This window comes from Muscardinus avellanarius (genome assembly GCF_963383645.1).
Source record: "Muscardinus avellanarius genome assembly, chromosome: 5".
Taxonomy (NCBI): Eukaryota; Metazoa; Chordata; class Mammalia; order Rodentia; family Gliridae; genus Muscardinus; species Muscardinus avellanarius.
In genome coordinates this window covers 113999170-114027149 of record NC_137790.1, presented here as the reverse complement: position 1 = coordinate 114027149, position 27980 = coordinate 113999170, and the positions used below count along the sequence as shown (strand labels likewise).

Sequence of the window (27980 nt, the reverse complement as noted above, 5' to 3'; positions counted from 1 at the left end):
CAGAACAATGGAGTATATGACAGAAGCCACCGAGTGCAGCCCTGCACACATGTGAGTCGCGACCCTTCCCTGTCCCTTTACACTTTGAGATCTTAAAGTGTGTCTGTAAAACTGAACCATCTTAACTCGGGAAAACTTTTGGTGCTGGGGAAAGAGGGCTTTTTTTTTGGTCATAAATGGGAAAAAATGGAAGTCTTGTTTCCGTATAAATCAAATTCGTTTATAGTTGTAAAAATTTATTCTAGCAAATTTTTGCTTTATTCTTATAGACGGCTCCAACATATAGTCCCTAGCCAGATGTGGCTTTTAAGTTCCCATTTGACTACCACATTTTCTTCTGATAATAGATTTTAGTGGCTATGCTTGTGGGATAGATTAAAGTTGCCATGATCTGAAGAGGGAGGGTTTCACAGTGCCCTCCTTTTATATGAAATGGCTGAACAGAAGATCATTGCTTATGTTGTTTTGAAACTTAATTTTGGTAACATCCAAAAGTTTAAAAGTAAATTCAATTGGAATACTCAATGGCTGTCAAACTAATCACAGTTCATATGCCCACTAGCCACATGTGGCTGGCTAGTGGCTACTATTGGAAGTTATTGACTGTTTCTTTCAGAAAACATTGGTTCATGTGTTTCTTAATTTTCTGAATCCAATACACCTAGAACTATGATATTATCATCATTTATTTTGAATCACTAGACCTGATAGATACACTTCATGTCCTGTTTTAAAAAAAAAAAAACAATCTGCCCTGGGTTAAGTATAGTTTGTTAGTTCCTGTGCTTTTAAAAAAATATCCTCTTTTAGGATATTGCCCATTTCTGTTTAATTATAACTACCAATGATTTAGCTATCAGTTTGTGTTGATATAGCCCAGAGGTTATACATTTTTCATAAATAAAACTTTAAGAAATGTTTTATCAGAGATAGTTAAGTGTGGCTGTAGTGTGTGTGTGTGTGTGTGTGTGTGTGTGTGTGTGTTTGTAAGAGAGAACCATACTTTAAGAGGTCTGTAGGCTTTAGTAAATGAATTAATGGCACAGTACAGAGATAGTATTCAGAACAAATGGAGGATCATCTAGTCAGATACATTTTTAAAGGTTTAGTACTAAGAGCAAACTGATCTTATTCTTGATATAAAATTTGCCATTGATGTTCTGTTTGCTCCATTAATTTCTTTTTCAGTTTTCAGAAAAAAATGATGAATAGTGCTCTCCAGATTTTTCTTTACTGTTATATTTGCAGTTGTGAAACTTATTGTAAGTTTGTATATTGGTAAAATTTAATGTGGACATTCGTGTCTGCATGGAAAATTATCAAATAATTATGGTTACTTTTGTGGGTGGCCTTGGTTGAATGTGGTAGGGAATAGTAAGTATTTGAAATTGAGAGTAGCAGTACAAGTTTTGTATTTTCTTCCATTACCTCTCCATTTCTTTTAATGTAACATAACATTTGTTTTTCATAGGAAATGATTATTTAGACTTGTTCTAGCTATTTAAGTGTGAATTGAAATAAAATTCTAATTAAGAGTTTCTCAGTGCACTAGTCAGTCACTGCAGATGGCCCAGTTGCCACTTGTGGCCTCCCTGTTGAAATGACCAAAACAGCATTTCTGTCATTGCATGATGTGTGTTCGATGATGCCCACTCTATCTAGAGCTTTGGGAAGTCTGCCTATGATATTTTAAGTATTTTCAGAATTATAGCCATACTTTTTTTTTCCTCTCCAATATTGCAAGCTTATTTGTCTTTTTTGTTGTTGTTAAGGGCTCGGAATATGGCCTAACTTGACGGGTTTGTTGTTTGGTAATTTTAAAAATTTAACTAGGATGTTAATAAAATCTAATTAGCAAAATTTATCCTTTCTATATTAAAGCTTGTGCTGCGAATGTGGTGTTCCGATTAGTCCAAATCCTGCCAATATTTGTGTGGCCTGTTTGCGAAGTAAAGTAGACATCAGCCAAGGTATTCCGAAACAGGTCTCCATATCCTTCTGCAAACAATGTCAGAGGTACAGTGAATTACTCTTTTACCCTACTGAAATTTGATTTCTATATAAGAGCCACTGAAATATGCGGAAATTATACCAAAGATGTACACAGTAAAACACGTGTCATTGATTTATGTTGATGTTGCCAAGAATTTTAGAATTTGCAATATTATAGTGTACGTTATAGTTTGCTCTACTAGTCTTATAATGTAAAGGTGTTTAACTTTTCTATTAATGAATTTGATTTGATGTATATAGTTTGTAAGAGTTGATGTTTATAAAGACAAGAGCAGATTATGAAGGACATATTACTCTTTATTACCATGAGTTTTTTTATTTAAGTTTTTAGAAGCTATGCATAATTTAAAAAAGCACCTATGTTAAAGTATTTTAGCAGGCTGGGCATGGTGGAGCATGATTGTAATCCCAGTTATTGGGAGTCTGAGACTGGAGGATTGCAAGTTTGCGGCCAGCTTTAGCAACTTACTGAGGCCCTCTGCAGTTTAGTGAGACCCTATTTCAAAATAAAATAAGGCTGGGGGTGTAGTTCATAAGTAGAGTGCCCTTGGGTCCAATCACCAGTACACACAAAAAGTATCTTAACAGTATATTTTAAAAATTATTTCAGGACAGCCATGGTAACATAAGTGAGATCTTGTTTAAAAAAAAAAGCCGGGCGTGGTGGCGCACGCCTGTAATCCCAGCATTTGGGAGGTTGAGACCAGAGGATCGCAGTTCGCGGACAGCCTTAGCTACTTAGTGAGGCCCTCTGCAACTCAGACCTGGTTTCAAAATAAAGAAAAAGAAATAGGGCAGGAGGTGTAGCTTGGAGGTCTTAATCCCCTGGGTTCCACCTCCAGACCCGCAAAAAAAAAAGAAAAAAAAGGACTGGGGTTGTAGTTCAGGTAGAATGCCTCTGGGTTTAATCCCCAGTACCATCAAAAAGAAAAATACAGGGCATTCTACTTCTGAGCTATGTCCCCATGCTCTCCCCTCTACTCCCATTTTGTTTTATTTTTCTAGGTTTTTTTTTTTTTTTTTTAAACAGGATCTTGCTCAGTTGTTGAGTCTCGCCATGTTGCTAAGGCTGGTTTTAAACCTGCGATTCTCCTGACTCAGCTTCCCCAGTACTGGGATTACAGGCATGTGCCGTCACGCCTGGCTCATGTTTCATTCTTTATTTTCTTTAGTTGTTGGCAAAAGCAGCTTATATCTAGTAGAACACTGAGTAATAAAACTGACCTGTGAATGTAAAACTACATGCCTGTGAGTTACCAAAGAGGTTAGGACTCTAGTGCTTCTTTGTGTGTATGAGGAGTTGGTTCAAAAACTCTTTGGAGAATTTGAACTTATCTTCTCAGAAAAATACTTCCATATTCATAAATACAAACACATGAAATTCTGTGTATTAGGGAATTTATAGTGTGCAGGCTTGGCAGGTATGAGGCTTAATCTGTTATAAACATTTACTATTAAAAAGTGTGGTAGAGTTTTAAAAGCACTGGACAGAGTCTGTAGGCCTCGTTTACCTTGGGTTTCTCACAGAATTAGCTGTTTGAATCTTAGTCTCTGGGCCTGTTTCCTTTAAGAATGAAGGGATTTTATTAGATGATATGTTAAGTCCTTTTTAACTCTAAAGTGTGTTCAAAAGCAAAGGGGAACCTGTTTTTGATAGAACTTTGAAAAATTCAACTATTTGAAATTCAACTATCAAAATGTTCAGTTATTTGATGTCATGGCCAAAGTCATTCAAATAGTACTTTCAGAAGTATTATGTATTTATAATCATATATTAAGCACCTACTGTGTGCCAAGGACTATAGTCAGTCCTTGAAAGACTGGCAAAAACACTTAATGCACATACATAAGGAACTTAAATTTTAATTTAGTGACACTTTACTTGATTTTTTTTTTTTAAGATTTAAAGAAGTTTATTAGAAAGACAGAAATACAGAAAATAGAAATACAGCCCCATGCCAAAATGGCATGAGGGGGTGACTCGAAATGAATACACCCCGCTTTACTTGATTTTAAAACTTGAGTTTCACAATTTAAAATTTGAAAAGGGCGCCGAGCGTGGTGGCGCATGCTTGTAATCCCTGCGCTTGGGAGGCTGAGACAGGAGGATCGCACAGGTTTGAAGCCAGCCTCAGCTACTTGGTGAGGCTCTCAGCAACTTAGTGAGACCCTGTTTCCAAATAAAATATAAAAAAAAAGAAAAGGGCTTAAAATATAAGTGAATAGTGTAAACTGTTGCTGATCTTAGTGTTATGAGGTACTAATTTACCTTTGTGCGTGTGTATATGAGAAACAAGCAGTTATCAAGTATTTTAGAAGTGTAGAATAAATGATTTTAGTGCCATTCTGAGATGATTCTAACCTTTCTTTTAAAAGCCTAAAGGGACTTTTGGGCTTTTTGTCTTCCTTAGTGGAATTTGTACTAGTAACTGATGTAATAAGACCACTTCAGTAGGTATCTCAGATTGATGTTCTCAGGCAGTACCTTTATTGAGAAAATTCTTTTTCTTGTGGGGCTAGGGATTGAACCTAGGACCCCAAGAATGCTAGGCAGGTGCTTTATCACTGAGCTATAGTCCCAGGCCTAATTGAGAGTTTTCTGAACTGTTCAGGGTAGTGCTTCAGAGCAGACTGTGTAGTATAATTTTGGTTAATAATCAGTAGTATATCAGCATATTCAGGTAGAATTTTCCATTTTTCTTGAGAGGTACCGGATTTCAATCTGTTATTTTCTTTTTTAGATATTTTCAGCCACCAGGAACTTGGGTACAGTGTGCTCTAGAATCCAGGGAACTTCTTGCTTTGTGTTTGAAAAAAATTAAAGCCCCTCTGAGTAAGGTAGGTCAAACAGCTAAAGTAAGTGTTTTACGTACCCTTTTCCTAAAAGCTCTTGTCAAAAAGTTCTTCTATGAGTGGATTTTTCAAAAGTAGCCATTAAATGCCACTATTGTTACTGATAGAATCTACTACAAGTGTTTCCATTTGTAGTGATTTTTATATATAACATATATAATATAAACATGTATGATATACGATACATTTTATGAAAATGAAATTATCTTTTGCTTTAAAATAATTATAGAATCAACTCATTCGTTATTTATTGAGAACCTCTTGTGTGTAATATTTACCTGAAAATGTATAAAACCATTATTAGAGATAATTTAGTAGGTTGTATAAGGACTGTGCTGTTTATGTCTCCAAAAAAACCAACTCTCATTTCTTTAGAGTCCTCTTTACATATGCTTTCAATTTTCTTCTTTTTTCTTTGTGTGTGGTTTATTTTTGGGGGAGGTACTGGGGATTGAGCCCAGGAGTATTCTACCACTATGTTACACCCCCAGACCTTTTTATTTTAATTTCCAAAGAAGGTCTCACTAAATTGCTCAGGCTGGCCTCATACCTGTGATCCTCTTAGCCTCTGAAATATGGGGATTACAGGCAAGTGCCATCACACCTGGCTTACTTTCAGTTTTCTTTATATTAACTTTTACGACTCACTTCTACCATGTATATTTTTAATTGAAGTCTTTCAGTTTGAAAACTTTTCCAATTCTTTTTTATGCTGTGATGAAATTTCATGTAATAGTTTTTTATTTTTTCCCTTTACACTCTTCCTATCCTGAAATTTTGTTAGGCAAATGTTGACCCTCTTACCTTGCCTTTTATTTTTCCTTTCAGTTTTTTAAATCCTTATCTTCTTTTCTTCCTGTTCTTGGCATTCTCACACCCTAGAAGTAATTTTTAAGTTCTAGAGTCTTTCTGGGGATGGAACCCAGGGGCATTTGACCTCTGAGCTACACTCCCTGCCCTATTTTTAATTCTTTATTTTGAAACCGGGTCTAACTGAGTTGTAGAGGGCCTCACTAAGTAGCTGAGGCTGTCCGCGAACCACAGTCCTCTAGTCTCAGCTTCCTGAATGCTGGGATTACAAGCATGTGCCACCACGCCCAGCTCTTTTTTTTTTTTTTTAATGTGGTACCGGGGACTTGACTCCAGGGACATTCTATCTCTGAGTTACACCCCCCAGCTCTCATTTTTTTTGTTTTGAAAAAGGGTCTTACTCAGTTACTGAGGCTGAACTTTTGTTGCTGAGGCTGACTGAAGCTGTGATCCTCTTGTCCTAAACTGGCATTACTAGTGTGCATCACCACACCTGGCTTAGGAAATGTTTTAAGAAGGGAGATACTGCTGTGTACATTCTACCTGATGGGTCAAGGAGTGAGTTTGATTGAACAGTGTATAGGTCCTTGGTAACTGATGAACAATTTCTGTTTATTGGTGGCAGTAAAGACATAATTTGAATGGAAATGAAAGAGTGGGAGAAGAAATTGGAGGCAGCAAGTATAGCAGTTAGAAATCTGCTGCCAAAGGACACAGTAATGGGGCAATAGCTAGAGGAATTGGGGAAGGGGCACATTTCTTAAGATAGGTAGTACTCTAGGGGAGAGAGAGAGTGCACTTGTGCTAACATTTAAATGTTAGAAATTTAAACTTTAGTCAGAGCCGAGCATGATAGCACACACTTGTAATCATAGTACTTAACAAACCTGTGATAAGAGTATCACAGGTTTGTGGCCAGCCTCAGCAACCTCTTGAGGCCCTCTGCAATTTAGTGAGGTCCTGTTTCAAAATAAATAAAAATAGGGCTGGGTGTAGCTCAGAGAATGGCCCTAGGTTCAGTCACCAGTACCACCCCCCACCACACACACACACACAGACTAGTCAGCAGGTATGTGTTTATTTCTCTAACCCCATTAGCTGCATATGTAATGTGTAGACCAGGCAGAGCATTGGAGTTAACTAAGTATGGTTCAGTATAGTGACTAAGACGAAGCAGAGGGACCAAGGTAGTTTAGAGTTTGTATATGGAAATCATTTGATTATTGGTTTTGACATTAATTGGGATAGGATGGCAGTGAGTAGATGAGGATGAGAGATGATGAAAAGGTGCTGTGATGAGTGAATTTTCTGTTGCCTTGGATTGAAGGATTTTTGGTGCCTGAGAATTAGGGGGAATGAACTGGGGAAGTAGACACTGTGTAGGCTTTGTGTGTGTGTGTGTGTGTGTGTGTGTGTGTGTGTGTGTGTGTGTGTGTGGTACTGGGGTTCCTGGAAGCCCTTTTACCTCTGGGCTACACTCCCAGACTCATTTTATATTTTATTTGGAAACAGGGTCTCTTAAGCCAGCGAGGCTGGCTCCGAACCAGCACGATCCTCCTGTCTTCACCTCCCAAGCACGGGGATTACAAGCGTGCGCTACCACGCCTGGCAACGTAGGCTATTTGGAATTAAGATTTTGGAGAGATTGTAGTTATTGGTAATGAAGGGATATGAGTAGCTAAGATAGGAAGGAGAAAAAGATCTTAGAGGAATATGGAATCAAAGAATGGAAAAGTCAGAATATGCGGGGATCATCTGTATGGCCAATGAAATTGCTAAGTGCCAGTGTTGGAAAGAGTGAGAGCCAGGAGCAAAAATCTTTGAGAAATGAGAGCAAATGATACAAGCATTAACAGATAACTATACCAATGGGAGTAAAAGTTGGTAGAGTCTGATGACTTGAGATTCAGGCCGTAGTGAAGAAAGAGCCAGGGAGAATATTCTGGCATTAGCAAGAAGACACCTGTCTGACTCCTGGTTCAGTGATAGGGAAAAAAAAAAGAGAGAAAAATCAGTCATCGCTTGGAGTTAGGAGCTAGAAAGTGAAGGGAATGCTCAGCAAAGTGGTTGAGGACTTAGGAGTTTTGTTGTTAGTGAATATTCTAGAGGGCAGAATAAAAGGGTTTCAGGATGTGGGAGGAGTTTGTTTGCTGGGGATATAATAGGGACTGTGTGGAACCATATGAAAATTGTAAAGTGGGAAATGAGGGGCAGCCGAGATCTCTGGGACCCCTACAGTAAAGGATAAAGGGACCAATAAGGTGATGAGTTGTGTTTGTCTAAGAACCAGCTAGTGTGGAGGTACCCTGATGAGGAGTGCTGAGGTGGTCGTCAAGGACCCTCTCTGCTTTCCTGCAGATAGCAGTTGGAGCCCCAGGGAGGGGTGGCACTTTGACTCCTGCAGATGAAACTGAGGGAATAGGAAGCTGCCTGTTATTCTCTGTACTTGGCAGCTTGTCGACTACTGGGTTTTGCTTTAGAGTCATATGAGGGAGGTTTTACTCTCTACATGTATGCTAGTGTTTTAGACTAGTTCTTAGCAGACAGTATTTCATAAAAATATCTGCTTGCTCATATTTTCCCAAATACGTAGATACAGCCCAAATTTCACCACAGATCTCCAGGACAGTATGTATCATACTAACCACTGAAGAGCTATCTTAGATGCCCTCTTTAAGCTCAAATGACTGAAACCAAATGTACTCTCTTCCTCCTGGAATCTATTGTTTGTGTCAGAAAATTTGTACTACTTGGTTGCCCAAGCTGGGCACTTGAGTGTTATTCTAGAGCTTGTTCTCTTCCTCTTTGCCATATCCAGTTGTTATTAAATCCTGTAGATTCTATTGCCTAAATTGCCCTTTGATTTGGTTTTGTTATTTCCAGTTCCTTGTAGTTGATGTTATCTACAGCTCCTCAAATGATTAAAACAATGTTCATTTTTGTTCTCACACTCCTCTTGGCCCCAAATACTCATTCTGTCCAGTATTCAGTTGTTCACATATAGCAAACTGTTCTTGACCCTTGTAGATGCCGCAGATTTAGCAGTGAGATGATTGATTGTGAGTTCAGTATTCAGTATGTGAAACTTCCAATAATGAATGTCCTTTTTCTTTTTTTCTTTTTTCCTTTTATTTTTTATTTTAAAATGGGGTTTCATTAAGTTGCAGAGGGCCTCACTAACTTGCTGAGACTGGCCGAGAATCTGCAATCCTCCTATCTCAGCCTCCCAAGTACTGGAATTGCAAGCATGCACCACCACTCTTGGCTTGAATGTCCATTCTTTAAAACAAAATAAAACAAGGCTGGGCATGGTTGTGCACAATTGTGATCCCAGTACTTGGGAGACTGAGATAAGAGGATTACAGGTTTGCAGCTAGCCTCAGCAACCTTATGAGGCCTTTCTGGAACTTAATGAGGCCCCATTTAAAAATAAAAAATAAAAATAGGGCTGGTGGTATAGCTCAGAGGTAGATTCTTCTGGGTTCAATCCCTAGTGCCTCCAAAACTAAACAAAAGAAATTGTCAAATATAACCTGTAGGCTATAGTATAGAGTGGATAATCCTAGTAGAAAATTATGTTCACCAGTTTCTCCTAGATAATGAGGTCACCAATTCTTTGCTCTTTTAAAAATACAAAATTTCCATTTAAGAGCAGTATACTTTCTTAAAAGGAATTTTTTTATTATTCAAATGGTTAATTCTTTGAATTTTATCAGTTGCATTAATAGAGCCATTGGATTATTCTTTTATTTGCTGCTGTTGTTGCCATACCTCTGATGATGAGACTCTTTGTAATGATGTTTATGTGGTAATGGTGCTAAACCTTACATCTTAGGCAGCCTGTTAATTATTCTTTCATCTTTTTCCTTCTTTGGTGGGCACTTATATTTCTTTCTGTTTTATTGAAAGGTACGGCTTGTAGATGCAGGCTTTGTTTGGACTGAACCCCATTCTAAGAGACTTAAAGTTAAATTGACTGTTCAGAAAGAGGTAAGCTGTACATTATTTTCTAGGCATGGTTAAAAGTACAGGTAGTGAGAATGAGGACCTAGTGGTAAGTTACTTTATGGCTAAAATAGGTTAAAAAGTGGACTCTTTGATCATGTATACACATGATTAGTCACTAGAAAGAGTAGCCACTGCTTGTTACTGGGTTAGATAATCAAAATTTTTAAAAAAAGGACTGAAGTAAAGTCATGGTGTAAGGTAGTGATTCTCACAGTAGCTGAAACAGAATCTCTGAATGTGAGGTCCAGGAATTAATTAACTTCTCCCTTTTCCTTCCTGGGGATTGAACTCAGTAGGGTCTTGTGCATTCTAGGCAAAGGCTTTACCTACTGAGCTTTACACCCAACCCCTCTCTATATTTAAGAGGCTTCCCAGGTGGTTTCTGATTGGCTATGTTTGGGAACCATTAAATTAAAGATTATATTTTTTTATTTTTTTTCTTTCATGGTTGAATTCTGCACATATATGTGTGTATTTCTAGTAAAAAAAAGTACATATATACACATATACATGCAAATACACATGTATATAGTTCTATAGGAAATACTCTTATATTCACCTTAACTAAAGGGAAGTTGGAAATGTTAGTATAATCATAGGAATTAAAACCTGTATACCTTCCTTGAATAATGACTTATATTTTATGACATTAAATTTGACTGGTTAATGTCATTGGAACATGTATAAAAGATTTAAACAAATTATTAAGGTTAAGAAAAAATATTTACGATTACACATAACTGTTAGAATGAAGGCATATAATTTTTGTCTTTTCAGGTGATGAATGGTGCTATCCTTCAGCAGGTGTTTGTAGTAGATTATATTGTTCAGTCCCAAATGTGTGGAGATTGCCACAGAGTAGAAGCTAAGGATTTCTGGAAGGCTGTGATTCAAGTCAGGCAAAAGGTAATGAGAAAAAGATTTAAATGTGGTAATTCTTCCCCATCCCAGTTCAAGTAAATCTTAAATGTTGTATTTTTGTTAGTTATAAATAGCTAGTAAAAATTTTTCTTTTCCTTTCTTTTCAAATTCTTTAAGTACCAGGGATTCTAGGTCCCTGGAACATTCATCTTTGAAAATAGAACATTATGTTACATTACAAGTAATCTTTAAAGGTTGTTTTTGTTTGAAAAAATCAGTGTGCTTTACCTATAGATGGCATATGTGTACTGTATTTATAAATGGCTTTGGCATTTAGTTAATTGATCTAATAATGCTTTTATATTTAGACTTTGCACAAAAAAACATTCTATTATCTGGAACAGTTAATTCTGAAATATGGCATGCATCAGAATACACTTCGTATCAAAGAGATTCATGGTGAGTTAAAATTAGTATTTGTGTCGCTTGGAAGATTTCATTTGTCAATACTTGTCAGTATTGGGGAGGACTGTTGGCCTTTGTAGTTTTTGCTATTCCAATAGAATAGACAGAATAATTACATCTCATTTTAATTTGTGTTTCCTTGATAATGACAGCTAATATCTTTATATATATATTTGCCATTTTTTGTTTATCTTTACTGTGGATTGTCTATTATTTTCTTTCTCTCTCATTCACATATATAATATGTATCTGTAGTACTGGGCATTCTACCTCAGCTATATTCCCAGCTCCCTTTTTAAAATTTTTTTGAAGCAGGATATTGCTAAATTAATGAGGCAGGCCTTCAACCTTTGATCCTACTTTCTCTGCCTCCCAAATACTGGGATTAAAGGGATGTACTACCAAGCCTGGGCTATTCATGTGTCTTTTATAATTTATTTTGTATCTGCTCCTAGGTATATTAATCTCATTTTTTAAAATCTTAGTACAGGATATACTAAGTTTAATGTATACATTATTTAATGTATCTGAATTAGATGATTTCTGTTACCTTCTTGATAGATTGTTTTATTATGTAAATTATTCTTTTTGTCTTTCTGATGTTCCACTTTTTATATATATTATTTTTATTTATTTTACAGTGTTAGGGATTGAGCCCAGAATCTGCTGCACGCTAAGCAAATGCTACCACTGAGCTACATGCCAGTCCTTTTTTTCTTTCTTTCTTTCTTTTTTTTTTTTTTTTTTTTTTTTTTGGTAGTACTGGGAATTGAACCCAGGAACATTCTACCCTTGAGCTACACCTTAGGCCTATTTTATTATTATTATTATTATTGTTATTATTATTATTATTGAAATAGGCACTCACTAAGTTGCTGAGACTAATAACCGTTGAACCTGTGACCTTCCTGTTTCAGCCTCCCAATTACTCGAATTCAAAGCTTGTGCCAGCATGCCTGGTTCCTAGTCCTTTTTTTTATTTTTGGGGGGGGGTACTACTGGGGTTTCTGGAAAGCCTTCTACCTCCGGGATATACTCCAAGACCTATTTTATATTTTATTTGGAAACAGGGCCTCACTAAGTTGCTGAGAGCCTCACTAAGTAGCTGAGGCTGGCTTCGAACCTGCATGATCCTCCTGTCTCCGCCTCCCAAGCGCGGGGATTACAAGCGTGCACCACCACGCGCGGCTCCTAGTCCTTTTAAGATTTAATTTTACTTTATTTTGAGACAGAGTTTAAGTTGGCCAGGTTGGCTTCGAACTGGTAATTATCCTGCCTCAGTCCCCTAAGTATCTGGAATTATAAGGATGTACCATCATGCCCAGTTGTACTTTGTCTTTTCACTCCCTTGGTCCTGAATTATTATTATTTTGCCTAAAATAAAAATTATGAATCTGGTTCTTATTAGAGTTTACTGTTCTTTTGCCAAACAAACCATAAATTATATTTCTAATTTCTGTGGCTATAATATTTTAAATATCTTCTGATTTGGTTTTGTCAAATATGAATTTATTATGTGATATAGTCATGTTAGTAGAGAAAAATCTTTTTTCATGTGGCTTTTTTTTAAAGATGGCCTCGATTTTTATTATTCCTCAAAACAACATGCTCAGAAGATGGTGGAATTTCTTCAGTGCACAGTTCCTTGTAGGTATGTAGTGAACCTAAATGTCAATAAATCCAAGCCCCAAGAATGCATGAAGGCAACTACTATTCTTCGGGCTTAGGCCTTACATTAAAATAATGTAAAATTATAGTCAGTATTTATATAAGCAGCAAGCATTTATTTGGTTAGCTTTCTTAAAGGTAAGAATTTTGGGGGGGGAGCTAGACCTGACTTTATGATGATAAGTATTATAGTGCTTAACCATTTATCAATTATATTCTTTTTTTATTTTTATTTTTTGTGGCACTGGGGATTGAACCCAGGTGGACAATTTACCTCTGAGTTTCACCCCAGCCCTATTTTATTTTTTATTTTTTATTTTTTATATTTGAAACGGAATCTCACTATGTTGCTGAGGGCCTTGCTAAATTACGGAGGCTGGCCTGCAACCTGTAATCCTCCTGTCTTGGCCTCCCAAATACTGGGATTATAGGTAATACTGGGATTATCAGCATGTGTAGCAGTCACCTATATTTAAATGAGAAGAGAAAGGGAAGATTGGGGGAAAGAGGGCTTTGGGTAGAGAATCCATAGAGGAAGTAGGACTTAGGGTCCAAATATAAGGGAATTTTTCATAGGTGGAGTTTACATTAAACGTGACATTAGTATGAACAAAGATCTGGTGGTGTGCATTAGTGGCTTTTAGTGGATGTTACTTAGAGGGTAGATGGGACTGAGCATATAGCACATTTTGGAGGCTTTAGTAGATAAAGATGAAAAGAAATATAGTCATACTGATGAAGTTTTTTGAAATACAAGTAGATAAAATTAGCTTTATCATATTACACATCAGAAAGCTGTTTTAGACCTTGGACAGTGATAATTTAACTTGGCGAAAACTGAGTTCCTAAGTCTATACTAAGCCTTAGTATATGTGTAGGTATTATATATATTATATATCCATATATATATATATATATATATATATATATATACATACACACACACACACACACACACACACACACACACACCCCTATATATAGTAAGGACCTTTGACTTTCTGTTATTGCTAACTTTTTTTTTTCTTTAAATAGATACAAAGCATCACAAAGACTGATCTCTCAGGATATCCACAGTAACACATACAATTACAAAAGTACTTTCTCTGTGGAAATTGTTCCAATATGCAAGGTATTTTTTTCATTTAATTAATCCATATCTATAAGAATACAAGTAGAGCTGGGCGTGGTATTGTACACTTGTAGTCCCAGTACTTGGTAGGCTGAGACAGGAGGATCGCAGGTTTGCAGCCAACCTCAGCTACTTAGGCCCTCTGCAACTTAGACCCTCTTTCAAAATAAAAAATAAAAAAATCAGGCTGAGGGTATAGCTTGGAGGTAGAATGCCCCTGGGTTCAATTTCCAGCACCACATACCTACACACACAAAAAGAATACAGGTGGACATGTAATTTTTAGTTTCTGGTTTTATATAGAGGTGGTCCTTGAATGATTTCTGACACATTTAACCTTATTAAAAGATTTAAAAGGAGCCGGGTGTGGTGGCACACGCTTGTAATCTCAGCATTTGGGAAGCTGAGACCGGATGATCGTGGTTCGCGGACAGCCTCAGCTACTTACTGAGGCTCTCTGCAACTTAGTGAGACCCTATTTCAAAATAAAGGATAAAAAGTAAGGTAGGAGGTGTAGCTTGGAGGTCACATACCCCTGGGTTCCATCCCCAGACACGCCAAAAAAAAGGACTTAAAAGAGTAGTCAAGCTTCTATTTAAGAATTGGCATGGTTTTCATTTTTGGTGTATTAAGATGAAAAGATCTGGTTGCAGTTCTTGAAAGTATATTTTTTGAAATTTGTTATCCTAGTGGACATGTGACTGCTCTATAAAACTTTAAATTACAACAAATAACATTTATAAATCATTAGTGAGCCACTTTGGACCATGTACCAACAGAATTTTGGCAGGATTAAGCAGTATTCTGGAAATGAGGTGATGGAATCATTTGTACTTGAAAACATAATCTGAATAGAGTATTTAAAATGTAGATTATTAGCTGGGCATGGTGGTACATGCTTATAATCCCAGTATTGGGGAGGCTGAGACCGGAGGATCATGGTTCGTGGACAGCCTCAGCTACTTACTGAGGTTCTCTGCAACTTAGTGAGACCCTGTTTCAAATGGAGAATAAAAAATAGGGCTGGGGTGGAGCTTGGAGGTAGAATGCCCCTGGGTCCATTCCCAGTACCACACACAAAAAAAATACATAGATTATTATTTCATTTAACTGTACTAAAATAAAACCCCACTTTAAAAATATAAATGAATTTAGAGAATAGTTATTGAGCCTCTATTGTACAGATTATATACTAAAGATTATGTAGCTAGAAGTATCTACCATGTAGGAAGTTACTTGTTAATGTTAAATCACTAATGATAACTGCCATAATCTATTGTAACCATTCTAGATATTTTTCACTTTGTTCATCTCATATTAACCGAGGTAAACTATATATATATAATTTTAATTGTGCTACTTGGGATGGAACCCCAGGGACTTTGAACCTCTGGGCTACACCCCAGACCAATTTTATCTTTTATTTGGAAATAGGGTCTCCCTAAGTTGCTGAGAGCCTCGCTAAATTGCTGAGGCTGGCTTTGAACCCACAATCCTATCAGCATCTCTAGGATTACAGGTGTGCATACACAGGTGTATACCACACCCAGCTATTATTTTTTATTTGAAACAAGGTCATACCAGATTGTTGAGTCTCACTACGTTGCGGAGGCTGGTCTTGAACTTGCAGTCTTCCTGTGTCAGCCTTCCAAGTACTGAAATTAAAGGCTTGCGCCACCACATCCGGCAAAGATAGAGCATTTTGAAAATGAGAAAATTGAAACTTGGGGAGGTTATATGATTTGCCCAAAGTTACATGGCCACAAAATAATAAAGCAAAGATTTGCAGCCAGGTTTGTGACTCTAAAGCTTTAAAGTTGTTTACCTAATTATATAATACTATGTATGAAATGATACCTTAAAATAAGGTCAATAAATGTTTCTTGTTAACGGCTGCTTAGTAGATTTTTTTCCCCTTTAAAGCCACATAGTCTCTCTTGCCAACTAATTAGCTTTATTGGTTTTGTGTCAAAGTAGCTGTTAATATATAAATGAATGGCCACATGGCTTTTGTTCCTGGCACATTTTACAAATAATCAGCAGTGCGCCAAATTTGTCCTGGGTGCCGTTTTTTGCCAACCTCTACTTTAGAACAGTGAACGTTTCCCTGGCACAAACTCTGGGAAATAGGAATTTAGGTATGATAATATATTTAAGCCTATGTATTGTTTTGAGTAACTCATAAGTAACTGGTGGATTATACAATGGAAAATATAGCCATCTCTTGGTACCTATAGGGGATTGGTTCCCTAATCCCTCTGTGGATACCAAAGTCTCAGAATGCTCAAGTACCTTATATAAAATGGTGTGATAGGTATGTAAATGGTTGTTATTCCATATTGTTTAGGCCGATGACATGAGAAAATATATGTGTTAAGTACAGGTGCAGTTTTTATTTTTATATTTTTGATGTGTGGTTGGTTGAATCTGCAAGTGTGGAATATTTGGCTACAGAGGGCAAACCTATTTTAATTTTGGAAGTTTTGAATTAAAAACCAAGGATTGGAGAGGGGTTACTATGCACAGAATGTTCCTTTAGTGGAAGGGTTTAGATTAAAATATAACCAAGATCCTCTTTGTGTTCTACTCTAGGTTAGAAATAGACAATTACAGTATATTTCCCAGTATACATGTAGACTTTGACATACCTTTTTTGGATATTAAATCTTTGATACATGTTGTACATGTGGCCATTTAATTTATTTTTTATGGATATTGGAAGAATTCACAGCTAAAGTTTAAAAATCACTTTACTCCTGATGTTATACTTTTAGCATGTACACTGTACTAACATTTACATTTTGGTATACATTTATACTGTAATAAAATTGGAATGAACTTAAAAATAGTCTGGCATGGGCCCTAGATATTAAAAAAAAAAAAGCTTTTTTTATTTTTTGCTGGTACTGGGGATTGAAACCATGGCCTCACACATGCTAGGTAAGTGCTCCACCACTGAGCTATATCTGGTCTCTGGATTTTGCAAAGCATTTTAGTTAAGGCGATATGTCTTAAAGTGTAGCTTATTTTCAGTTTTTTAAGGTCTGGATCTTTTCTTTAGGCTTTCTGTTATATCAGGTGTAAGAATTGAAAACTAACATGTTGGTTGAGTAAGTACAGTTGGATTGGGTTTACTTGGAAGAGTACTTGTTGGAGACTGTTACATAGGATTTGCCTAATTTTAAATATTCTTTCTTATATCTAGGATAATGTTGTCTGTCTCTCTCCAAAACTGGCACAAAGCTTGGGAAATATGAGCCAGATATGTGTGTGTATTCGAGTAACCAGCGCTATCCATCTCATAGATCCAAACACCCTACAAGGTAAGTTTTGGAAACTATATTTGCCTTGACATTTTTTTCTTTTATAGCAAGCATTGACAATTTATGTTGTTAATTTTATCATTTTTTATAATATTGTAAAGGCCAATTAAAATTTGTACTATTATTTAGTATTTATAAAACATTGTGAAATTGTAAAGCATTTGATTAGTTACCTTGTATTTTGTATTTAAAGAAACAATTTTATGAACTTTAACAAATTTTCTAGTTTTTATTCCATTAGATTTTTTTTACTGAAATTGAGTTATCTCACTTAATTTTTGTGACTATTTAATTTATTGCTCCAACTTTTTGTATTTAACAGGTATCTTGAAATTTGGAATATTTTAACTTTGTGATTCAGTGAAACATTTATTTTTAATATTAATTTTAACTAATTTTATCATTTTAGATTAAAAAAATTTTTTTTTTTGTGTGTGTGTGTGTGTATTGGGGGTGGAACCCAGGGGCATTGTACTTCCCAGCTACACCCCCCATCCCTATTTTTTACTCTTTATTTTGAAACAGGTCTCACTGAGTTGCAAAGGGCTTGCTAAGTAGCTGAGGCTGTCCAGGAACCAGGATCCTCTGGTCTCCGCCTCCCAAATGCTGGGATTACAAGCATGTGCCACCACGCCCAGCTCTAAAATTTTTTTTTTTTAAAGTGTGTGTGTGTGTGTGTGTGTGTGTGTGTGTGTGAGGGGTACTAGAGATTAAACCCAAGGTCATTTTACCTCTGAGCGATAGCGTAGGCTTTTTTTTATTTTTAATTTTTTTTATTTTGAAACAAGTTTCACTAACTTGCAGAGGGTTTCTCGAAATTTCTGAGGCTGGCTGCAAATCTGTGATCCTTCTGTCTCAGCTTCCGAAGTACTGGGATTACAGGCATGGACCACTACATCTGTCTATGAAAATTATTGTTTAAAGAAGACCTCATTGATAGGTGTTTCAGCATTTAGCTGTATCTCCTACTTGATGTTTTTCATGTTCCCTGTAATGTAAGTTTTCTGTTATGAAAAATTGAGTTTATTTTGATATTTTCCAGATTATTCATTATCCTTATCAGTTACAATTAATCAATTAAGGGTCTATTGCAGTGTTATGGTGGAGCTTCTTTGTCAGGTATAACCAGGCTTTATTTCCCATAAACTAAAAATGTAAGACACGCATATGTTTTTAAGATAAAATGCTAGCACATGGAACAGCTATACAACTGACTAAATCTTATTTAAAAGACACTTAGCTCTTTGGCATTCTAATTATAGTAACTACTTAAAGTATATTTGACACTTAGCATTTCACTTGTGCTGTGAGTAGTTTGGGACAGATTTACAGAAATAAATGGTGATTGCTCAGAGCAAGTGGGCATTGTAGCTCTTTTGACCTGATGTTTTCCAGTTGATAAATACTATCTTTGCACTAGTTAACACATTTGATAACTTTTTGAAATACACCCGCTCTTTTATGTTTTTGTGTTCTGTGCTTATTATTAGTTGCAGATATTGATGGTAGCACTTTCTGGAGTCATCCTTTCAATAGTTTATGCCACCCTAAACAGCTAGAAGAGTTTATTGTGATGGATTGCAGCATAGTTCGAGATTTAAAACGCAATGCAGGTGCTGGAATGATATCAAAAAAGGTAAGCTATATCTTACCCACCATTTTTATTTTTGGTCATCTCATCCCCTCCCTGCCCTCCCTTCAAAAGTGCAATTCAGGTGCTAGAATGATACCAGAAAAGCTAAGCTATATCCTACCCACCAATTTTTTTCTTTTTGGTAATCTCATTCCTCTTCCCTTCCCTTCCCTCCAGATGTGGACCTCCCAAATATGGAGTGTGTTCCCTTTTCTTCCTTCCAAAATGTGGATTCTACATAAAGCTAGCACTATGTTAGGTTAAATGCATTATGTGTCTGCGTGTGTGTGTGTGTTTTAACATGAGATCCTTGTAGTAAAATTTATCACACTCAAACTGCCTCGGAAGTTTTGTTTTTTTCTTTTGTATTGGAAAAAAGTTAGAATTTCTACTTCATTTCTATAAAATACATTTTTTTTATTTTATAGAGGTGGAACAAATGGCTGACTTTAATTTTTTAAAAATTATTACTAAATGCTAAATATTTTAGTATGCATTCTTAAAACTGAGGGATATTTTTCTACATAATCAGTATCTCATACCTACAAACTATTTAGTCTCTATTTCTATTTAGGTTTTCTCATTTGTTCCAAAAGTGTCTTCTGTTTGTTCAAACTGTCTCCAACTGGAGATTACAGGTTAAAATGTGTGATTATTGAGCCGGGCGTGGTAACGAATGCTTGTAATCCTCTTGCTTGGGAGTCTGAGACAGGAGAATTGAACAGGTTTGAAGCCAGCCTCAGCTACTTAGTGAGGCTCTCAGCACTTAGTGAGACCCTGTTTCCAAATAAAATAGGTCTGGGAGTATAGCCCGGAGGTAGAAAACCTCTGGGTTCTACCCCTAGTACCACCAAAAAAAAAAAAAAAAATGTGATTTTTGCACTTCTGAAATTTTTATAATAGTCCCCTCCCCCTTTTATTCATAATTCTTTCTTAGACAAATTGGACTTTTATCTATTTATCGCTTATATTTTCTCTTAAATGGAAAATAGATGTAAAGGTTTGGCTAAATTTAGGTTAAACTTTTTTTTGTCAGAATATTCAAGAGATGATGCCATATGTGTTTTTTAATATTATATCAACAAGGAAATAATAACTGTTTCATTGGTTAGAATGGTGATTGACAGACCCCCCTATTGTAATAGTTTGATGTTTTCCCCTTGTGACTAGCAACCTGTGGAGTAATAACTGCAATAATATATAAGTAACAAATTTCTATTCTCTTTTTTTAAGCTTTAACATCTGTTGATAATTCTTGCCTAAATTATTTAGAGTTACACAATGGTGAACCTTGTATTTTTTAATTTCTTTATTAGCTGGTATTTATTATGGGAGACCTTTCCATTACCTCTTAGGGCTATTTAGTTTCCCTGAGATTTTTAATATACTAATTTTTAATTATTTCTCCCTTACCATGTTAAATTTCTAGAATAAGGAGTTGGTATAAGAGTTGGTGAAAATCAGTTTAGACATATTTTTGTTTTTGGCAGCACCTCATTCTCTGATTATTACTATGATCATATTATGTTATATGCATTTACTCTATTTCTTTTCTCCTCCTGGGTCTTTCTTTTCTCATAAAAAAAAAGAAAGAAATATTCAAATTTTTTTAAGCACTCAAATTGCCCCAAATTTAGCCTATGGGAGTCCCTTCAGAATGGTTCTGTGTTCTTTTGACATGGCTCTCTGTCTTTGAAAGCATTCTTGCTTTCTGGCACAACATAGCATTGAGGTGTTCTAAAATCACCTTGTGTAAACGGTTTTTTAATCCACATCTGAATTCAAGTATTTCTTCAAGGATAGAAGTCTGTTTTCTTGTAGTGTGAAGTAGAATGTAGAGATACCCAATTTAGGCACTGAGGATAAGGATGCTCATGTCCTTTAAGGTAATATTGTTTCTTGTGACAAAAATAACTTGATTTGAAAAAAAACAAAAACTCAATGGAAATGGGAGACAGATTACCAGATTACTTCTTATGTGCTTATTTTGAATAAAAAATTAAATAATTAAGAGCAAACATTTGTAATAGATATAGAACAGATCTATTTGATTTTCAAAAAGAAAAGAAAAGCTAGGATGGGCTCTTGAGTCTTACAAATAGAAGCAGTATTAAGAGCGAGGTCGTGAATCTGGTTAACATAGTTTAGTCTATCCTGGGTAATTCGCTTTTTAAAAAAATTATAAATATTAGACTTTTATTTCGACTTTTCTATAGCCTCTTCTTTTATCTCTGTTTTGAGAGTCTTAATTCTGCCACTAATTTTTATTTTTTGCTCTTGGTCTCACTTTGCTTGGTCTATCGGTATTACTAAAAATTTATTATATACTATATACTTAATTCAGCCTGGAAATTTGAATGTAATTTATAGGTGCTTGTAAAGTCTTATTAACATTTTTCGAGTATAAATTCATATTAGGGCTATTGTTTCTGTAGCAAGTAGTTTTGTAAAATAATTATATTTCAAACTAGCAGGTAACCCCAAAAAGACTTGGGTTCTTCAGTGGTGTGCTATTTGAGCTTTCAGGTTATTTTGTCTGAACCTTGTTTTTCTTGGAACCGTTTGTGTAAAACGTTTGCTTGGAATATTTTCTTGCTTGAAGTTTCTCTTGCTTGCTGGGCATGGTGGTGCAGGCTTGTCATCCCAGCATTTGGGAAGCTGCTGAGACAGGAGGATCGCAGTTCACAGACAGCCTCAGCTACTTAGTCAGGTCCTGTGCAACTCAGTGAGACTCTGTTTCAAAATAAAGAATAAAAAATAGGCCTGGGTGTGTTGCTCAGAGGTAGAGTGCCCCTGGGTTCCATCCCCAGTACCACAAAAAAAGAAAAAGATTCTCCTGCTTATTCAGTTAACTCTTGTTTGCTTAGTCTGTAGTGGCCATTTCTCCTGTGAAAGTACTGTATTTTGAAAATTCTATTTATTTCTTTTTCAGAGGATATCATTAGTGTTTTATAAAGGCTTGGATGAAATCTTAACAAAAATTGTTTATTTTTGTGATTTTTTTTCTTCCTAATCTTTTTCTTTAATTTTGGCAGTGTTTCAGAGATCCGAAAAATAAAAAAAAAATCTATTCTTGTCTTTAAAATGAAAATTGGAAAACCAAAAATCAATATTGTATTTATTTTTTTCTTTGAGATGTGTCTTGAGTTATGTTTAGATTATTGAAGAGTACATTTTCTTTTCTGTTAAGCATACCCTTGGGGAAGTCTGGGTACAGAAGACATCTGAAATGAATACAGATAAACAGTATTTTTGTCGCACTCATTTGGGACATCTTCTAAATCCTGGAGACCTGGTGTTGGGGTTTGTATTATTTTATAGTATTTTAAAATGCCAATTAACATTGCAAATATTATTTGGAGATCAGTAAAGCTACCCAAGTACTAAAGTTCTTCATTCCATAAATATTTTTAGGAACCTTATAACTCATTTTATTATTGATAACTAAAACTAGATTGGACAGCAAAGGTTCATAGTAGTTCCATATTGACTCATCTAAGAGTCATTTTTTGGAAGATTTTGCAGCTTTTGGAGGGCGTTAGTAATTTTACTTATTGTGCATATGCTGCTGCTCAGATAGTTTTAAGAGGGTATATAAAGGAATAGAACAGTCTCCCCCCACCCCACCCCCCCTGGTATTGGGGAGTGAACCTACCTCCAAGCTGCATCCCCAGCCCTTTTTATTTTATTATTTGGAAACAGGGTCTCATTAAATAGCTGAGGCTGGCTGTGAATCCGCAGTCCTCCTATCTTAGCCTCCCAAGTACTAGGATTACAGACCTGTAACACCACTCCCAGATAAGGCATAGAACAGTCTTTTATGAATCAAAGCTTACCAGTGTGCCTTAAACATTGCATTTGTACTTAGAGTTTGGGTTTCTTATACTACAAAATGAGGGGTTTTTGTTTATTTAATAAACTAGGTGGAACCACTCAGTGAAATCCTGAAGTTAGACTGATATGTAAGTCTATTTTGTGTCTCTAACAAGTATATGGTCAGGTAGACAAAAATGGATAACATGCAAAGCTCAGGGATAGATCTGTGGAATCTGTAGGAACATGTTCATATATAAAAAATGGCAAAAATTTTAAAGTGGGAAACATACTGAATGTTTGACTAAAATAAAAAGCTACTTGCAAAGAAAAATAGCCACTAATTTTTTTTCTTCGCTTATATTTCAGATTTGATTTGGCCAACTGTAACTTAAATGATGAACATGTCAACAAAATGAAATCAGATAGAGTTCCTGATGTGGTAAGGCTTTACATTTTTCTTTCTTTTTTTTTTTTTTTTTTTTTTTTTTGGTGGTACTGGGGTTCCTGGAAGCCCTTCTACCTCCGGGCTACACTCCCAGACCTATTTTTACATTTTTATTTGGAAACAGGGTCTCCTAAGCCAGCGCGCACGGCTGGCTTCGAACCTGCGCGATCCTCCTGTCTCTGCCAACCAAGCACGGGGATTACAAGCGTGCGCCACCACGCCCGGCTCATTTTTCTTTCTTCCTGTTTTTTTTTTTTTTCCCCGGTGGTACTGGGGTTCCTGGAACTCTTCTACCTCCGGGCTACACTCCTTGACCTATTTTATACTTTTTATTTGGAAACAGGGTCTCTCAAGCCACTGTGGCTGGCTTGGAACCTGCACGATCCTCCTGTCTCTGCCTCCCAAGTGCGGGAATTACAAGCGTGCGCCACCACGCTAGCTTTTATCCTCTTTTAAAAAGGATGGATGTAACTCTTAGGAGAGAGACACATGAATTCACACTTCTGAAAATAAAAAACAATTTAAAGATTTCTTTGCAATCATAGTTAAGAAGTCTTTAAATTTTTCCTGGTGGAATAAATCAGATTTATTCAGTGTTATTGTTCTTGTTAACCAAATTTCCATTCTTTGTCAAAATATTTGATATCTGTAAACAAAAATAAGTTTACAGTTAGATAATGGCCTTTAAAATTTATTCAGTTCAAATTCTTATTTCATGTTTATTTTCTGCTAAAGAAGGCATTTAGAGTTAAGACAATTATTCGACATCAATTGTAGTTGAAAATAATCCTCACAGTTTGAAGTCTTGAATAAAGACATTACTTGTGAAGTCTGATAAATTTTAACATAGTTTAAGAATTGTGAACAGTGAATGAAATCAGTGTGAAAGATCCTATTTCTTACTTGCTTAATCTTTTAAAATGTTTAACACTGGTTTTCTTAGCTGTGGGCCAAAATAAATTCATAGTGAAAGAAGGATCCCCGCTAGCACATCACCTGTTGTGCTTTATTTCAATAGCAAATGATGAAATAGAAGAGTATAAATCAAAACAGATAATTCTGACAAGGTCATAGAGGGATCAAGGAGGGCATATGAGGTTTTGTGTTGTGTGAGGTGATTTTCACTTATTCATTTTGCAATTAGTAAAGTGTTCTAAAATGTACTGGGTGAAAGTTATAGTTTTTTAAATGCTTATTCATGTTTCAGAATGATTTGTATGAATGGTAGCTGAAAATGGAAATTTTGATTAAAAAAGAATTGGAAGTTTTTGGTATTAAGTTTAATATTCAGTCTGGAAATTTTTAGTAACTATAACAGTTAATGTAAATAATGCTCACATTTGTTCTGACATAAGTACATGGAAGTTTTTAAGAAATCTTTTTGTTACTACCTGTTGATCTTTAGACCTATCTGCTGAGGTATCACCTCAGTTATATCACTTTGGTGATATCCCTGGCATCCCTGTAACATTTTATTTTTTAACTTTATTGGATTTTGTGAATCTACAGTGTAGTTCTTGTGATTTATAACTTTGCAGATGTTTCTCCTACAGGTATTAATCAAGAAGAGCTATGACCGTACTAAACGTCAGCGTCGAAGAAACTGGAAACTGAAAGAACTCGCAAGAGATCGAGAAAACATGGACACAGATGATGAAAGGTTCCATTTATCTTTAACCTTATATATTGTGTCAAAGTTCTTTTGATAAATTGTTTTATGTTGAAATAGGCACCACATACAGTTGATTATTGCATTTAGTACTAATTTTGGATATTTTTCAAGGTATTGATAAGGAATTGGTATGAAATGATGTAATGACATTTAAACATATTTATTATTCATGGACCTTATAATTTTAGTGTTAGTGTGAATAATTCATTTGGAAAATTAAAATACATTAAAGTATTTACCTTGTGGGTTTCACAAGTAGCAGATGAATACTTATGGTTTGAGTTTAAAATATCTCATGAAATATTTCTCATGATTAATTTTACATGAATATGGATATTTAACATGTTCAATGAATCAGATATTATAAGTTTATATTTGACTATTTTATCTGTAGACTTAAATTTATATATTTCAGCTTTGCTACAAAATTTTTTGTAGGGGATGTGGAAGTGGGGGTATCCTCTTATTATCTTATATTTAACATCACTTTATGTTCAGATGTTTTATAGCATGTAATTTTGAAAGAAAATATTTTTTCCAGCCTGTTAGTATTTAATCAGCATCCATATTTTGACCTTTTTAAGATTTTAATACTTGAAGCATTTAATACTTTATAGTGCTGAAAATGAAGAAAACGTTTTCTTTTTGAAAGTGAAATATTTAAATATTCTTTATCCTACAGACAGTACCAAGATTTCCTTGAAGATCTTGAAGAAGATGAGGCAATTAGAAAAAATGTCAACATTTATAGAGGTTGGTGTTTTAGGCGTATTGAAGTCATAAATAATAAAAATGACAGTATTTTGGTAACTTAAACTTTTATTCTTATAAATGACCTTTCTTTTTTTTTTTTTTAAACTACTGTAGCCTAGCTTTCATAAAACAAAGTACACTTACGGAACAGTAAAACTTACTGAATGTTGTTTGCTATATGACATTTTCATCCTGGCATGACTTAGTTTGTTAGCCTCCCATAATGGTGGACATTTATTTATATATTTACCCAGAGCATTCATTCAGTGGATATTTGAATAAGATACAAGAGCTTTTATTTTTATTTTGAAACAGGGTCTTGCTAGATTCCTAAGAATCTCACTACTTGCTGAGGCTGTCCTTGAACCTGCAATTCTAAAAGAGCTTTTAATACAACAGTAAAATAATACTAATGATGGTGGGGACAGGTATTGTGTAATTCTTGATTTGTATTTATTTGAAATCCCCTGTATTTTTTCCTAGATTCCACTATCCCTGTGGAAAGTGATACAGATGATGAAGGAGCACCTCGAATCAGTCTGGCCGAGATGCTTGAAGACCTTCATATTTCCCAAGATGCCACTGGAGAAGAAGGCGCATCGATGATGACATGATGAGATCATGTTATAGACTGGCGTGTCTGGGCTAGGAAGTTGGACAAAATCATCTCTACTGTGTATTCCTTCTGTGCGTCCATATTTTGAAAGGAATTTGTTTTAAACCTGAATAAATGACAAATTTTATTGCTCCCTCAAAGTACTAAAAATAATCTGATGGTTTTAAAGTTTTAGGTATAAAAGATTAGAGGGAATGTAATTATTTACTGATATTTAGGCCATTTTATATGTATAATTTTTATCACTTTGCTTTTTCTGTTTAAAGCACTGTAGTATTTTTCCATACCGCATTGCTGGATTTAAATGTTTTGATTCCTTGGATGTTCATTAAACATTCAAGCATAAAATAAGCTTTTACATTCTTTCTCTTTTGACTGCTTTATGAGCATATGCAGAGGGCATATAAAAGATCATTTTTCACATGAACTTATGCACTTTGATTCACTTTAGATCATTTTTGTGCCCTTGGGATAGGGAAATTGGAGTTCAGTTTATCATTGGACATTCAGGAGTCTTACTTCTTAATAAAATTACATTTTTCAAAATATTTTTTCTTTTTCTTTTCTTTGCATGCTGGGAATCAAACCCAGGGCCTCGAACTTGCTACACAGGCACCCTGTCACTGAGCTACATCCCAGCCTTGCAAAAGCTTTTATGTTGAGGGTTATCTTATATTTATTTATAATAGAAATATTTTAAATGTTTAGAGATTTGCAGCAAGTAGACAAATTATTTAAAGGTTAAACAATAGCTCTTTTATTATTTTTACTTGGGACAACAGCTTATGGCAATAGCCTGCTTATTTCATAAAAGTGTCTGTCATATCAAGGAGTTTGCTCTGGAAATTTTGGTTTACAAATTGAGAAGGAAGCAGTTTTTTAGGTTTCCATCTTGAACATATACCACCATCAAAAAGAATATTAGATTCCATCATATAGGTGATAATAAAATAATAAAATGAGGCATTACTTTATAAAACCATGAGTCAGATTTAAATGAGGGATAATTTGCACATCTGAAAGAAGAGCTTTGCAAATTCTTCTTAAGGCAAAATGGACAGCTTTCCCTATTCTTATCCAGTGGCTTCCAGTTTTGGTATTTGATAACCACGTGAGATACTGTATTGAGTATCTAGAACTGAGACTCTTGGGATCTCATCAATGGATAACCACCCTGAGCACAGGGGTAATGGTGGAGAACTGAGGTAAAGAGCTGTGGTCAAGATAAAAGTGTGAGTAAGGTGTGGTGGTGCACACCTGTATGCTCAGTACTTGGGCGCTGAGACAAGAGGATTGCATATTTGAGGGCAGCCCCGGCAACTAGTAGGATCCTGTTTGAAAATATAAAAGGGCTAGGGGCATATCTCAGAGGTAGAATCCCTTGTGTTCATTTCACAGGACTAAAAGTGAGTTTGTTCCACCAAGGATCTCACAACACTGTCGTTTCTTCATCAGTGCATATGTGATTATGGGAACTCAGGATTTCTAGTACATTCAGAACATTGGCACCATCATTGTGAACATTCATAAATCTTTTTAGAAAGCTTCTTAAGCTTTAGGTCTAGAGAAGTAAGACTTCTGCTGCTAATCCAGCATGAAAGGTATCTAGCTTTCACTACTGTCTTTTATCCCACACAAGCTCATTAAGGCAACACTTGACCAGGGTTTTAATGTGTTCTGAATGTCTTTCTGTAATTGTACTTATTAAATATGCCAAACTAGGTGCTCTGAGATGAGCACATGCCAAATGGGATGTTTTCCATTTTGAAGATTAAGCTGCCTGATTTTGAAGTTGTAATTTATGGCCTGAATTTCTATGGCAATAACTGCATATTCAGTTGGAGTTGTGGCTTTCAAAGTTATTCTTACTGATAAACTGGTAGGGATGGCTTAACTCTTAATAGGTGAGAAT

General features: G+C 35.5%; 2 protein-coding genes across 4 annotated transcripts in view; one reads left to right on the top strand and one right to left on the bottom strand.

The window, feature by feature from the left end:
- Positions 1-27980, bottom strand: part of B3GALNT1 (beta-1,3-N-acetylgalactosaminyltransferase 1 (Globoside blood group)) — a gene marked incomplete at its 3' end in the record, with an annotated part of 569595 nt that overhangs the window by 155956 nt on the left and 385659 nt on the right. The gene's annotated exons all lie outside the window — the stretch shown is intronic.
- Positions 8-26066, top strand: NMD3 (NMD3 ribosome export adaptor; the record flags this gene model as incomplete). Of its 3 annotated transcripts, XM_080695539.1 has the most annotated exons (15): positions 8-51; positions 1882-2016; positions 4755-4851; positions 9586-9666; positions 10462-10590; positions 10914-11004; positions 12583-12661; positions 13714-13810; positions 17016-17133; positions 18624-18769; positions 21957-22069; positions 22949-23021; positions 24581-24687; positions 25382-25452; positions 25936-26066. In XM_080695539.1, the coding sequence occupies 15 exons, from the start codon at positions 8-10 to the stop codon at positions 26064-26066; spliced, it is 1512 nt and encodes a 503-aa protein (XP_080551665.1). The 3 variants fall into 3 exon arrangements, with proteins under 3 accessions (XP_080551665.1, XP_080551667.1, XP_080551666.1); XM_080695541.1 differs by lacking the exon at positions 1882-2016; XM_080695540.1 differs by lacking the exon at positions 9586-9666.